At 34.8% G+C, this 14,110-nt stretch overlaps 1 protein-coding gene across 16 annotated transcripts in view; it reads left to right on the plus strand.

Annotated features, from left to right (window-relative positions):
- Positions 1-14,110, plus strand: part of LOC105433985 (uncharacterized) — a 77,444-nt gene that overhangs the window by 45,439 nt on the left and 17,895 nt on the right. For 13 of the 16 annotated variants that reach the window (XM_089075253.1, XM_089075255.1, XM_089075264.1 and 10 more), the window contains 3 exons: positions 558-760; positions 1,628-1,725; positions 3,680-3,889. In XM_089075253.1, coding sequence (XP_088931379.1) covers positions 558-760; positions 1,628-1,725; positions 3,680-3,889 — 511 coding nt within the window. The remainder of the gene's footprint in view (positions 1-557; positions 761-1,627; positions 1,726-3,679; positions 3,890-14,110) is intronic. The other 3 variants (XM_089075258.1, XM_089075261.1, XM_089075263.1) reach the window with 2 other exon arrangements.

Raw genomic sequence — 14,110 nt, forward strand, 5'->3', positions numbered from 1 at the left:
AATATTGCTGTTATCGATAATTATTGGATATATTCCTCGAGTTATAGAGACTGTTAACGTGTGGATTGGCAATTATTTATAACAGGTATGATTAATGAACATGTGCACTCATGTGTGTTTAATATCATGTATAATAGCATTAGCGGAAGAGTAAACCGCTTAGACATTCTGATATATAAGAAATACTATCAAGAAATAATTAGCTGAGGTGAAGCCTCTTCGTCATGTAATACGTAGTTATAAAAATAATATCTGTCAATTCTTGAATGAACGATTTACAATATTTTCTAAACGGAATTTTAAATTGATTTGATTTTAAGAATAAAAAATGTGCTTTGTAAAAAAAAAAAAACATAAAAAGTTATCACATCTATTTAAAAATTTAACTTATTAATTCAGTTATCAATAGCGTAAGAATCGTTAGAATAACAACGGAATTAGAGGATTCTGTCAGGGAACGAATCGTGCTTGGAATTCTTCTGCCGGAACTCGCAATCGGAAGGGGCGCATAACTGCTGTAAACGTAAAACACGGAATCATAACGGCAAGGTGGTTAGTTACAGGGTGGTGGCGGTGGTCGCAGGAAATAGCGAAGCGGTCACTTTGAGCGGCCTCCGGGCTGACACGCAATATCAGCTGGTCGTAACCGCCGTGAGGGCTGGAAAGAAGTTTCGAAGCCGACCGATCGTCTTCCGTACACTCGGTAAGCTTTGCCTTCCTAAGCTTTACCTGTCTCCGGCATCACGGTCACACGTGACAGGTGCGTTCTGATAAAGGGAAATAGTTTTCTAATAATCTATGTAGTTGTCCATTTAGCATCCACCAGTGTTGACGCTTCGTAGTTATCTTTCTTATTTATTTTATATTTATTTATATTGATTTATTGATTTATCCCCGCACAAAGTAGCAAAGTAGCAAGTACCGTGTTTTGTGATAGTTTTGTTTGCACACATTTTTGCAACATATTATCCCGGAAATATTTGCCTCCCACATATTTTTTACCTCCCTCATTAAATGAAAGATCTATTTTAAAATGTATCTTTAATTAGAGATATATTTTTGTGAGATAAATATTTAAATAGGTTTTTGAATATTTAAATTAAAAATATGAACGTAGATAAAATTATTTATTGCAAGTTTCTTCTAATTGTTTGATAATTCGATATGTCAAAAGTGCTCAATTTTAACTTTTAGCTTGGTACAGCTTGCAGATTTATGATTTATCATGTATAAAAAAACAGATATTTATCTTTTAACTATTTTTTTGTTACTACATTGTTACATATAAATATACATGTATCTGGCAATGGATGTCGGTTGATTCATTCGAGTTTTATTTTTTGGGGGAGGAAAAACACATTAGATAAAACCTGTACTGTAGAAAATGTAAATTTCAATGAATCGTAATGAATTAGCCTTTCAAAAAGTGTAAATTAATATCGTTTTCTGTTTGCTTAAGTTCTTTGAACGCTCACTTTTTCAATCATATGTAGCGCGCGGAAGTTAACTTGCGAAGAATTAAATTACCAATATTATTTTCCGCGCGCAGAGCACCGTATAAAATCTCACGGCCAGTGATTTATGCGATTTGGCGTATCATGGTAAACGAGATTCGTATCGTTTCCAGAGCCACCACGCACGTCCCCGCAGCAGGATGCAGCGGTAACCGGTGGTCCTCTTCCTCCACCTCCACCATCCTCGCAGCAGCCTCAACCGTATATACAAGTAAGCTACTTTTCTCCTAAACGATGCACAATTTCGCGTTCGCGGGATTTCGTTATCTGACGTATCGGAAATCGCTTCCGTTGTTTCAGCATTGAATAAACGTGCGCAGTCTGCAATCGTAATCGAACAGAAGAGAGAAATTAATCTGATCGTGAATTTGAACGTGTAGATGTGATTATAGCTCGTCGAGCAAGGAAATATTCTTAAATATCGTTCGAATAGCATAAAACGTTCGACGAAAGAAAAATCAATTTATCATGCCTTAGGATGCAATATCCGCGTTGCGCGGGGAAACATCAAAATGGATGAACGGAAGAAAAATGACTGAATAAAAGGCAATGCACAGCTGGCCTCTCTTTCGATATTTCGCCGTATTTCTCGAGTACACTCTCCAACATCGACTTTTCCGTGTCATTTTAAAGCAGCGCGAGGATTTGGACTCGGACGATTTTTCCATCGCGTATTTTTATTCACTGAATCAAAATTTATCTATTCCAATAGATAGTAAGAAGGCAAACAGAATCACTGGATAATAGATTTAACACATCGCTCTCCTGCCACGTTAAATTTTATTGAAAGATATATTTAGAATTTGAAATTTACAAAACCTTTCTTTTCCTACAATAAAAATACAAAGAGATAGTAACTGACTTTAATTTAAAGTACAGATAATATTATAAATTAAAATGTAACACATCTGGAGATATATGTATTTATTAATTTAAAATTTATTATGCTGAGACGATATATACGGAGTATTTTTCTTGCTTAATGTGAAATGTATTTTCGTATCGATATCTGATATATTCTGATAAATTCTTTTTTCAAAGTACATTGCAAAGACTGAATCTAAAAGTGCATTTTTACTAATGCTCGCTGTCTCTGAGCTTCTCTTTGTGATCTTCGCATGTTCGCTGTACACAACATCTATAATACAAAACTTGCATGGAAAGGTATATCTTCGCGAACAAAGCCATTGAAAAAAAGTCCGATATTCGCAACGCGGATGTTACTGTCCGCATCAGCGGAGGTATTGACTGGAAGGACATGTTATATACCTGCCATTTCTTGTGGAATAAATTTTACGTCATGGTCGACATGATTTAAAACTTTTTTGTATAAATTTTAAACGTAGAATATGAATTTCTACGTACATTTTATATTGCCTCTGACGTGCACGAATTGACATTTTACATCGACTATTCCAAACGTATTCTTTTGTAAAATCAGCGAGTGCCATTCGTAAATGAATGGAAGGCAGGAAATTTATCGTGCGAAGGAATATGAGATTATTCCACGGAGAGAATAAAAGCAGAGCAGGAAAAAGAAAGGCTGTATAATACGACCACGAAATTTTGTCGAAATTTAATCGAGACTAGAAAGGGTCCCGCGTCCCTCTTTATGCAAAAAAGATCTCTCTTAATATCCACTGATGGGGACTAAAAACGCTGATACTCTTGCCTGTAGGGATAAATCCAATCGTGCGCACAAATAAAAAAAACTTTTAAAAAGATTACATCGTAATTACCGTAACTTTTATATTTTAAAGTATGTATTCACTTGACTTCAAGTGAGAGAATCATCAGCGCGTTGTATAGGGAAAGGGAGAACAAAAGAACATGATGATGATCCTAAGGTTTCTTCTACGATTTCTTCTAATTTCCTTAATGGCGTAAAAATAACGATGTACCTTTTAAATTTATTAAAGCTTTACTTATAATCCGTAAAAATTAAAAAGCTTGACAAATGAATTAAAAATTTTCTAAAAATGTATATATTTTTTTAAGAAATTTTAAGAATCTCATTGCAATTGTTATCTTATCAGTTTCTCGTTCTGATTTTTATCGCCGTGATTAAGAGTCGTACTTAGGCCTCCTACGTCAATCACGATCGCTTTTACATCTCGATTCGCGAATCGAATACTCGAGAGGACGAAACTGTTTTTGTTCCACAGATCCGCGGCGTCGAGGTGGGCATAGTGATATTAGTGCTGATAGTCTGGGCGGGCGCGATAGCCCTGTTCTTCAATCGCTGGGGCAAGATACGCATGCTGCTGCCGTACCAGCCCGACTATAAGGAGCAGCTGAAGGTTCCCGGCACCGGCGTGTGCGCGGCCGCGAACGCCACGTACACGCAGCATCCGACGCAGCACGCGTGCTCTCAGGTAACGCATAGGTATACCGCGTTTCCGCGGGATCGGCGCGGCGGGCGACCCGCAGCGCGACTCAGACCGCAGAAGCCGGAGGAGAGGAGCCCCCCCCCCCTTACATAAACACGCTTGATGGAATTTAGAAATTTTCTCCCGCTGCTAAAAAGAAATGTCGTAAGATCCACCGAGGCGTGACGCTTGACAACCCGAAAAAGGAGAGAAAATTGCGCGCGGACTGTCGAAATATAAAATTGTCATCTCACGGTGGTTGAAAATTTCTAAATACTATATTGAATCCGTCTGGAAGTTAAGATTTATTAATTTTATTATAGAATTTACCGGCTTACCCCTGACGAACTCGCACTTGATCGTTAGATCAGATGACAATAATTAATTAATTTTCTTTTATATTAGTCTTATTTTTAGATTTTATATTATGGGTTATTCTAGAGAGATCAGTCATAATCACTCAGGATCGATTATATATTATGGGTTTTTCCAATACCTGCCTCAAGTAGTCAGCCGAGAAAGGGGTTGATATTAATATTCCTCCCTAATCCCCTTACAGATTTTCATATTCGCAATTCAATATTATGCAATAAATTTGCGATATAATAATTAAGAAAAATATATATCGAAAAAAATGCAGGTTGATCCTGCGATATAAATACAGAAAAGTAGCCGTCCAAGTTCTGAGAGAGATATTTCGTCAAAAATCTAATCTATTTTCGCGGGAAATGCGAACGTGGCGAAGACGCGACATAAGCTTCTTTACAACAACGGGATCGAATCATGCCGGCGTCAAATGCCTGACATTTTCGTTCTCGCGAAATTCCGTGTCTCGTACAATATTGACACTTCATTATACACATGGGACGGACGCGATGCAATCGCCATTATGCATAGTGTGACAAATCCTCGGGTATCATGCACGATCGCGCCTAGTCGTCGGCAAGGCAAAATTCGAATAATGCCGATATACGGCCGGGAACGTAAAGGCGCAAATATAATGGCGTTTCCGTTATCAGCATATCTTGAATTCTGGTTCACTCACGAGAGTATATTCGTGTAACGGTATTCAACCGTACGCATTGCGCCTCGATATGCGAATGACCGGGAAATGCGTCTTTTAAATTCCATTCCTCGCCCCGAATTTTAACGCGTAATTTTAGACGAAAGGCAACTGACTTAAAGTCCTATTAACGAGGAAAAACAATTCTAAAATGTTGAATTACACCATCGTGTTAAGACAGCAAAAATAACGAAGAAAACAAAGTTGTAGTGATAATTACGAGGATTATTGCAAGTCACACGTGAATATAGTCTAGTGTAGGAGAGATTAATTTGGTAACAGAATTTTTTTAATATTTTGCTTTGTAATTTTACATTATATTTATATTGTAAATATTAATAAGATAGAGATAAAGAAATAGGATTAAACGGATAAAATTGGAGAGTTTGCTCGCAAAATGAAAATTAATTTTATCAACTTTATTCAAATTAATTTTGAGACAAACATTGAATGCATAAAAGATGTATATAGCTGAAAAGCAAAAAAAAAATGTTATTAACAATATAATTTTAGTGTGTATATAGTTTAAAAATTTTGCAACATTCATAATATAAAATTGTTCAAATATATCATTTAGTATAAAATTTTATATGAAAGTGTAACTCTGCAATTTATTGAAGATCGTAATATTTATATTGATTATTGTCCAAAATTATTGTCCAATTGAATTTTGATTATTGTCCAAATAATGGAAATGGCAGTTGTTTCAATGTTTAGTCATTAATAATTATTTTCACAGGAACCGATTATAAATTAAAATGTTAGCGAATTAATCTTTTATAATATAGATAAATTACAAAACTCTACAAAAAAGTTTCTCACTTAGTGTTAAATGAACTTTCTTTAATTTTAATATGGAAAACAACCTTAATTTAAATTACGAATGTCGAAATTATGAAAATTAACTACGTACAATTAATTTATTAACTAATTGTGAAAAGACATTAACGATAATGTAATAGGTATCATTGAAACGAATTGATTGATGTCATTGATTGACTTCATATTTTTAATTTTAATTTGTTATTTTTTTTTATTGTTTTGATATATAAAATATTTAAAAAATTATAAAAGTTTATAAATGCTGAAAATTAATTTAATCACTTATATTGTGATACACATTTTTATACGTTATATAGTACAATAAAAAATCGAATTTTTTTTTGAAACGCTTCAATAGTTGACACGTTGATTAAATAAATTTAATTACGAGCTTTGTAAGGCAAAAATTGCCTTTATAAATTTTTTTCAGTACTTAGAACTCGATTACACACAATCATTTAATTTAAATGATCTCTTATGGCTTTTAGATAAATTAATTAATTAAAATTTGTTGAAGTTATGTTTTCCCATAGTTAATTATAAATAATTTAAAAAACGTATTTTCCGGAATGCGAAAATTCTGTTTATTAAATAACTGCGTTTACATTTGACCTAGGCTGCATTTCGTTATAGCGCGCATCATTGTATTCCAAATGAACAGCAAGTCACTAACGGGTAAACTTTATTGACTATTAAATTAACTTGATGCCCGCGAACTGGCTTGACGGGCTGTTTTGCTCGGTTTGTGCGATTACGCGATTCGTAGCGAACGGTTTGTTCCGCGCGAACAAAAGGGTTTGCCCGGGTCGGGTTTGACGTCACGCCGGATAGAATTACGAACGAGGGTCAAGACAGAGTAATTAGTCGAAACCACGCCAACGTCCGACATCGCCGGCCATTAATCCGCATAATCTTGCATAATCTGCGTGTCTTCGAGAGAGTGAAAAACGAGAATCTATAATAATTTCTATTCTGGCTGCGCGCGCGAAAAAGAGACGTCGGGGTAACTTTAGACGCATCGATCTGATCTCCCTTTGGAACAATGTGATCTAATTCGTGACGGTGAGTAATTGTCGTGAGGGAAAAACGAATCTGGAACTAAATTTCGTGGTCGGCGAACGTTCCGTCACTTTTATCGACGTCGAAAACTTTTTTTGCACATTGTTTTAAAGTCGAGTGCAATCATTTCGACATGTTTGACATACCGAACAGGTACTCGTACTTTTTTTTCTCTCTCCTTTTTTTCTAATGTTGCTTTTGTGCGAGAGCAGTTTCGGATAACGCGATTTTAATGCACCGAAGCGTTTTAGAGATCCAATTTTTTTTTGCACTTGTTATATATCAAAAACATGCGTATTGATAAATTCTGTTATTTCAAATTTCCGTGATTTCTAATAAAAGCGTTTTAAGGATTCCAAATTTATTATCGTTAACGTGTCTTCCGCAGTTCGGATTGTTAAAATCGTTCGATTTTCCTTCTCCAATAATCTTCCTGTTCACGACGATATTTCGAGGGTGCACGATTTAATTCGGTAACGTAATAAAAACGCGCGACTTTTTTTTTCCGGATACGCTAATGTATTTTGCTTTTGTAGAACGCGCATGTCCATATCGAAATTATATATACATTATTTTGGCAATGGGCTATTTTGATATCTGACTAATACGTACGTAGACAAATAAAATATATATATATAGCTTTCATTGACTTTGGCATAGATCAATTGTCGCTACCACGATGTAGTATAATCGAAAGTTTGGTAACATTGGCTTCTGCAGCATCTGTCAAGCTTCTATCAATCAGCAGATATTATCGATTCGAACACTGTTGCCATTCCGCGCCTAGATTTCATCTAGCAGCTGCAATATATCGCGGTTAATGCAGCAACACAATTATTCGTTAATAATCAAACAACATTGCTTGACGTGATGGATACTGTAGGTAATAACGCAACGTATCTCGCGTATTATGAAAATCAAAAATTAATTAGCCGTGATAATCGTAATTTAACTGCCGTGGATTAATTACAAAAATAAACCAACATCTTTAAATAGATAGATATAAATTATAGATATTTAATTTTCGGAGGATTCCAATTTAAAATATTAAGCAATGAGAAGAGACTAATGAATAGAGACTCGAGACTCGATGTTTACGAAATTCGTGTCTAATAATACTGATTATTTCGGTTTTCTGGCCGCGATGCCGATATTATAAAGGATATTTTGGTGATAAGTTTAACAACGTAACGATATAATCGCGGATCATTATCATTATAACAATTGGTTCTTTAATAAGATACTTTCCATGTAGAAACAAATTGATGGGTTTAATTATCTTTGATATTATATTTCGCTCTTTTCCATGTTACATTTTCGCGAAAATTTTCACTGAGTAGGCTTTAGTTCCCATCTTAAAATAAAGTAAAAATTTTATAAAATTGAATTCCACAAAAAATCTTTGCAAATCACTTATAAACTAATAACATTCATTATTTTACGCACATGTGCGCGGTAACATTGCAGGATATATTAGGCTGTATAAAAAAAGTATTTTATCTCGTCAAATATTATGAAAACGATGATAGGCATTTGTCTGTTTCGCATAAAAATATCATTGAAGATTTTCTGCGAGTTTCTAGAAATAATGATTAAATCGTTGCAATTAATGCAATTAAATTTATTATAGCAGCCGACTTAATGAATTTTTTTAAATGAGGAAGCTTTGGAAATGTTTCAAAAAAATAATTTAATTAGCCTGATATTAAAATTTGAATATGCTGCCGCGTATGTTAAGTATATAGAGAAAAATTTATATCGTCAATTTTGTGCTCTAGATTCTTGAACAATTCATGCATGGATTAATTTATTAAATACGTTGGTAATTACCTGTAATTATTTTTATAAAACGGAAGAATTATTAACAAAGTTGACACAGCATCTACGTTTGCATTTTTTATAATATGGAATTATTGAAGAAACGTGACTCTTTTTTACATATCGTATAATAACGAATTGAGATAGTGCGACAGAATTGACGGTCAATAAATTTCTCTTGTCGATACATTAAATGTTAAACTCTCTACGTAGTTGAAAAGCGTAGTGTAGTTAGAGAACCCAGTAGCGAGAAATCAAACGAAATAATGAAGCTTATTAGCATATCCCTTTAGCGTAGACATCCGCAATCCCTCAAACAGCCATGTTAGCATATATATATATATATATATATATATATATATATATATATATATATATATATATATTACGTAGCTGTAGCCAGTAAGATTAATAATCGATAATCTCAATTAACGCAATTTTTAATTCTGTTGATTTCTTCTGTTCCTTTCTTCTGTCTCCACGTCGTTTCTTCGGATTGACTGCACGAAAATTCGCGAATATCGGCTGACATCACGTGCGATTACCGGTACTACTCTCCCACACTGTTCTACGCTACGTGTGTGTGCGCCCTCCCCCCCGACCACCCCCTCACATTTGGCGGATCTTACATGGCCACCGTCACGAAAAAACAAAAAAAAAAAAACAAAAAACAAAAAACAAAAAAAAATCCGAAAAAACCGACAAACGACAAAATAATACAAAATGAATAATGCGATACGCACGAAACGAAACCGACGAACGATAACGACGGAAGGTAATGACCACATTGTCGGATATGGTGATGCAGTGCGGGGGCGGGGGCTGCTGCGTCCTGGAGCAGTGCTTTCAGTACCCCAGAAGAGCCCGAGAGCCCCGGGACTGCGGCTGCCAATTCGCTCTACTCCACAGGGCGGACATCGCGTGACCATCGGTACATGTCTTAAAAATCTCAATTTTATTCTTTTTGTGGTCCTACCTATACATGCTGGAGAAAAACCTCGGCTGTACCGAGGCTCTCATCCTCTCTTTTCTACTACTGTACTTCTTCTCTTTCACCCTCACACACGTCTATTCTTTTTGTGTCTGTGTGACCCTCGTATCCCCCCATCTCTTCTCTGTCTGTCTATATCTTCTTCGTTATCACTTTTGAACCTCCACTCGTACCTTATCATTTTCGATTCGGCATCGGACGGGAAATTGCAGGCCGATTCAGTCGCTGATAATCCTCCGTTTATTATTAAGTAGGAATTAACAAGACACTTATTTTTTTTTCCTTGGAATACACATAATTATAATTAATTAAAGCGGTAGAAGATTAGATTTTGTTTTGTTCTTGTTGAGGCTGGCGATCATTAATTTATAAACTGCAAAAAATCGAGAAAAAATTCAGTTTTTGAGAGAAGAGAGAAAGAGAGAGAGAAAATAGCGATATATAATCCACATAAGGGCGATCTATTTATAAGTTAATTATTTACATGTAAAATAATAATTTTCCTTTTTATCTACGGATTCAATATAAGGCTAATCATTTGAAGTAGGCTTTTTAATTGTAAATATATCGTTTTTTTGCAATATTATTTTACATCGTGTATATTTAGATTCTTCTAGTATATCTAATCTAGATATTTTTTATATATCTTTTAGGCTGCATGATCATTTTATTATAAGAATCTCTATTACATTGTAAAAATCATATTTTTATTAACTATTAGACCTTTTCATCCATTTTTAAAGAAAATAAATTTAGCGTAATGAGCGATTTGCGTGGTAGAAAATGGTGCATTCACGTAAAATTCATTTTTAATGTCAGTCATATAATCTTCATTGGATTATTTCAGTTTGTACTTTTTTCAATGTTTAAGAAGTCTAAAAAAAATTAAACGATATGTATAATTATATACTGATAAGTGAACGCTTCCCATTTTTTACTTTCTGTACAAAAAGTTACGTGATCGACCGAATGAAGAGTGCTAAACTTGAAATGGTATTTCTTGTATACATATGTATGTCTGTGTGTATTGCGTGATGAAAATTAGTTCACTAAGTAATCTCATTACTTCGTATATACGCCCCTTCCATTTCCGCTTTGCAATCTACGACCAAAGTAAAAACGAGCGCCGAGAAATTGTCTCATGAGACGAGGGCATCTTGCCGATGAGTCGAGGCTTGCCAACTTCTTTTCGCGTGGCCACCATTTTATCGATAATCGTTGATGAGATATAAAAACTTGGAACAAACTTCGCGAGAAAGAACCGTGTCCACATTGCACGATCAGTGTTGCGATAGTGCTGTGCAAGTTTTGAAAAAAAAAAAAAAGATTCTTAGAGAAAGTATCATAAAATTAATATCATCACTTTCAGTTAGGTCAATTTGCTAATTAGAAACTCGTTTTTTTAATTAAACTCTCCTTCTAAAAATCTGACTGAGAAATAAAACAACGCAAGCCTATATTTAAATATTAATATCATCTGAAAATGATAATTTCATTAAAGTTTTATTTATATCATTATTAAATTTGTTTCTGATTTTTCTGTGAATTGATGAGAAAAAAAAGAAAGATATTAAATTTAAAGCTAGAATAAGAAGCGAAGGAAGCATTACTAGGAACTATTTCGCAGTTCTGAGTTTTAATGAATCCCGGTTGAGTCAAGCCAATGTCCACTTTGATATATACTTTGTCAACTACAAATGAGCTCTATTTCTTGTGGGAGAGAACCTTGACTGATGTGAAGGATCGTGGTCTAGTCAACTTGTGTAACTCGGAAGGCTACTGTTGACTTTGAGCTGCTGTAACGAGAACGCGCTTTGTGTGATCGCTTTGGATCGCATGTACCTCTTATGAAAATGTATAAAGAGGAAAGGAGAGAGAAGGAGAGCATGCTTTAGAGTTGGCAAGTCTTGTCCCAGTTTTCTTTTTATGACGAAAAAAAAATTAATTTGAAAGAAAATCATCGATCGACTCAATCCATTGCATGTTTAACATTATTACATCTTTTTTTTGTTTTTATGCAGGATATCCTTTACATTTTTGAATACATACATTAATATTTTATTAATATAGATATAGTTTATTAATATAGATGGTCTGAAAAATTTCGAATGCTTATCACTCATGAAAAACAAGAAAAAAAAATACTTCAATTAATGCAGAAATATTATCTATATATTATAATTGTCTCGACGAGTATTTGTTCGATTCAATTAATTGTCTTATGAATTTGGAGTCATATGATTTGGAACTAAAAAATACGTAGACAATTGGAACTAAAAAAAAAATACATAGAAACGAACAAATCCTTTCAGCTTTATTTTCTGCAGCTAAGAGAAAATGGAGGATGTCCTGTGTATTCGCGTTCTGCAGTTCTGCAACTTATATACACGAAAAGTTTATACGTTTATAAGATAAACACTCGCGCACAACAATTCATCCGTAAGCCCATCGCGGATTTGCTCGTCGGAATTGCCGGTGTATCTTGCTGTCGCTAAATTTATCCCGTCTTGAAGCCAGTCAAGACCTCAGAGATAGACCTAATAGCACTCTGACCCGAATCTGAGCGGAATCTCGAGTCCTGTCGGGGACAAGAAACTCCGACGGGATATAGGGACGTAGTAAATTCGATTGAACCCCTCCACCCCTCGTCGGCGCGGACTAATTAAATTGCATAACGTAAACTCTGTCCGGCGGCTGATTGAATGAATGTTACAGGAAACTCTCACGATCGATTTTTAGCTTGACCCATTTCGCACCGAATCCGGTAACGGACAAGTGGAGCTTCCTGGCGTGGCGGTCCAATCCTCTCGTGCGTGGATCTCTTTTCGCGTCGAACGATTTATTATCCCGTGTGCCGATTTATTATCTCGCGATTGGCGTCCCGCAAAGTAGAGTTCGGTCACGAAAAGTGAACTGGCGAGTAAAGCCCGTAGAATTGCACGGAGAAGAAGCTCGTATTTTATTGGAAAGCACCAACAACCAATTCATTTTCCACCTAACTGCTGTAAAAGATTGAGCGCCGGTAGGCTATATAAACTCAGGCAGTGCTACATAAACTTGGTGAATAAATAAAAACGCGACGACGTATTGTATTCTGTCTGTTTAATAAATATATCAATATATCAAAATGTAAGTTTACTCTTACATGTAAACAAGCAAATGTGCTTTTTTTAACGCTCTCTTTTGGCGCTTCTAGCTTTTAATTTTATAAACAGTTCAATGTAATAGTTTTATAATCAAATTTTGTAAATTTTAATTTTATAACTAGGTACTAATCATAAACATCTCGATATTCGATAATAAATTTTTTTTTATATTCACACGTCAGACTTAGAGTTTAATATGGACTATCATTGATCATCGAAGAAAACGCCAGTTAGTATGAAATATCAGCGTGTGTTTAGATACACGAGAAGTACAGTTTTGTTTTCAAAATATTTTTGCAAGGTATTTCGATACCGTGGATGATAACACGAGCGGATGGCCCGGGTGCTTCCATTACCGAAATAATATTAAACGTTACATGAACAGATCGCGTATTTTCGGTCAGGATATCGCGGTTTGAAGCGAAACAGACCGACACCGATGCAAAACCGACTTATTATTAAAGGATCAAGCGCCGCAATTAGCGAGTTGGTTTACGTTGACCGCCTGTATATTTCAAACCGGCTCGCAGAAATACTTAAAGCTTCAAGATTAATCTTTAACGCGACGGCTGAATACCTTCGTTAACTTTAAACTCGATGTATGACGCGATATATCAAATGCTGGCTGTCAATCAACTCTCGGCGTTGTCTATTTCCTCGCTATGAATAATCATGATACGTCTATTATTCAGACATGGTGTATTTGTTGGAAGTGCCTCTATAGAATACATTTAATTAACGTTAAAACATATATGGCGCCTGGTATCGTACAGCAGCATGTCTATAACATCGTACTTCGGAATATGAAGAGATAAATGGAAGCTTTTAGGTCATATTTGCAATACGAGAGCATCACGTTGAAACGGAAACAATAAATATTATTAACAGAGAGAGAGAGAGATTTTAATATTGTTCTCTCAAACTCTTGAGGAATCAATGTAACCTCACACACCATACATGATTTTCTTATTGAACACGGTACTCAGAAATACCTATTAATTAAAACATTTGTTTTATTCTATAATTACATTTAATTATATATTTGTGTATAATTTTCAAAGTTAAATGATTGTTGATCAAAGAAGTTTGAGATGCGAGACAAAAGAAATAAATTATCTCGCTTTGCAATACGAAAATAGTGATGTAAATTTAGTTTACATCTTCATCGCGCAAATCGCGAAAATGTGTCTCTTTCTAATTTTAACGTATAAAATCATAATTGGCAGATCTTTTTTTTTTTTTTAAGTAAATTAATTTTAATTTTTAAGTTAATTGTCAATTAGAAAAATTTGTCTAGAATAAAAAACAAAATAACTCGTCAGACATAT

This window comes from Pogonomyrmex barbatus, unplaced genomic scaffold, assembly GCF_055798465.1.
Source record: "Pogonomyrmex barbatus isolate J1 unplaced genomic scaffold, ASM5579846v1 scaffold18, whole genome shotgun sequence".
Lineage (NCBI taxonomy): Eukaryota > Metazoa > Arthropoda > Insecta > Hymenoptera > Formicidae > Pogonomyrmex > Pogonomyrmex barbatus.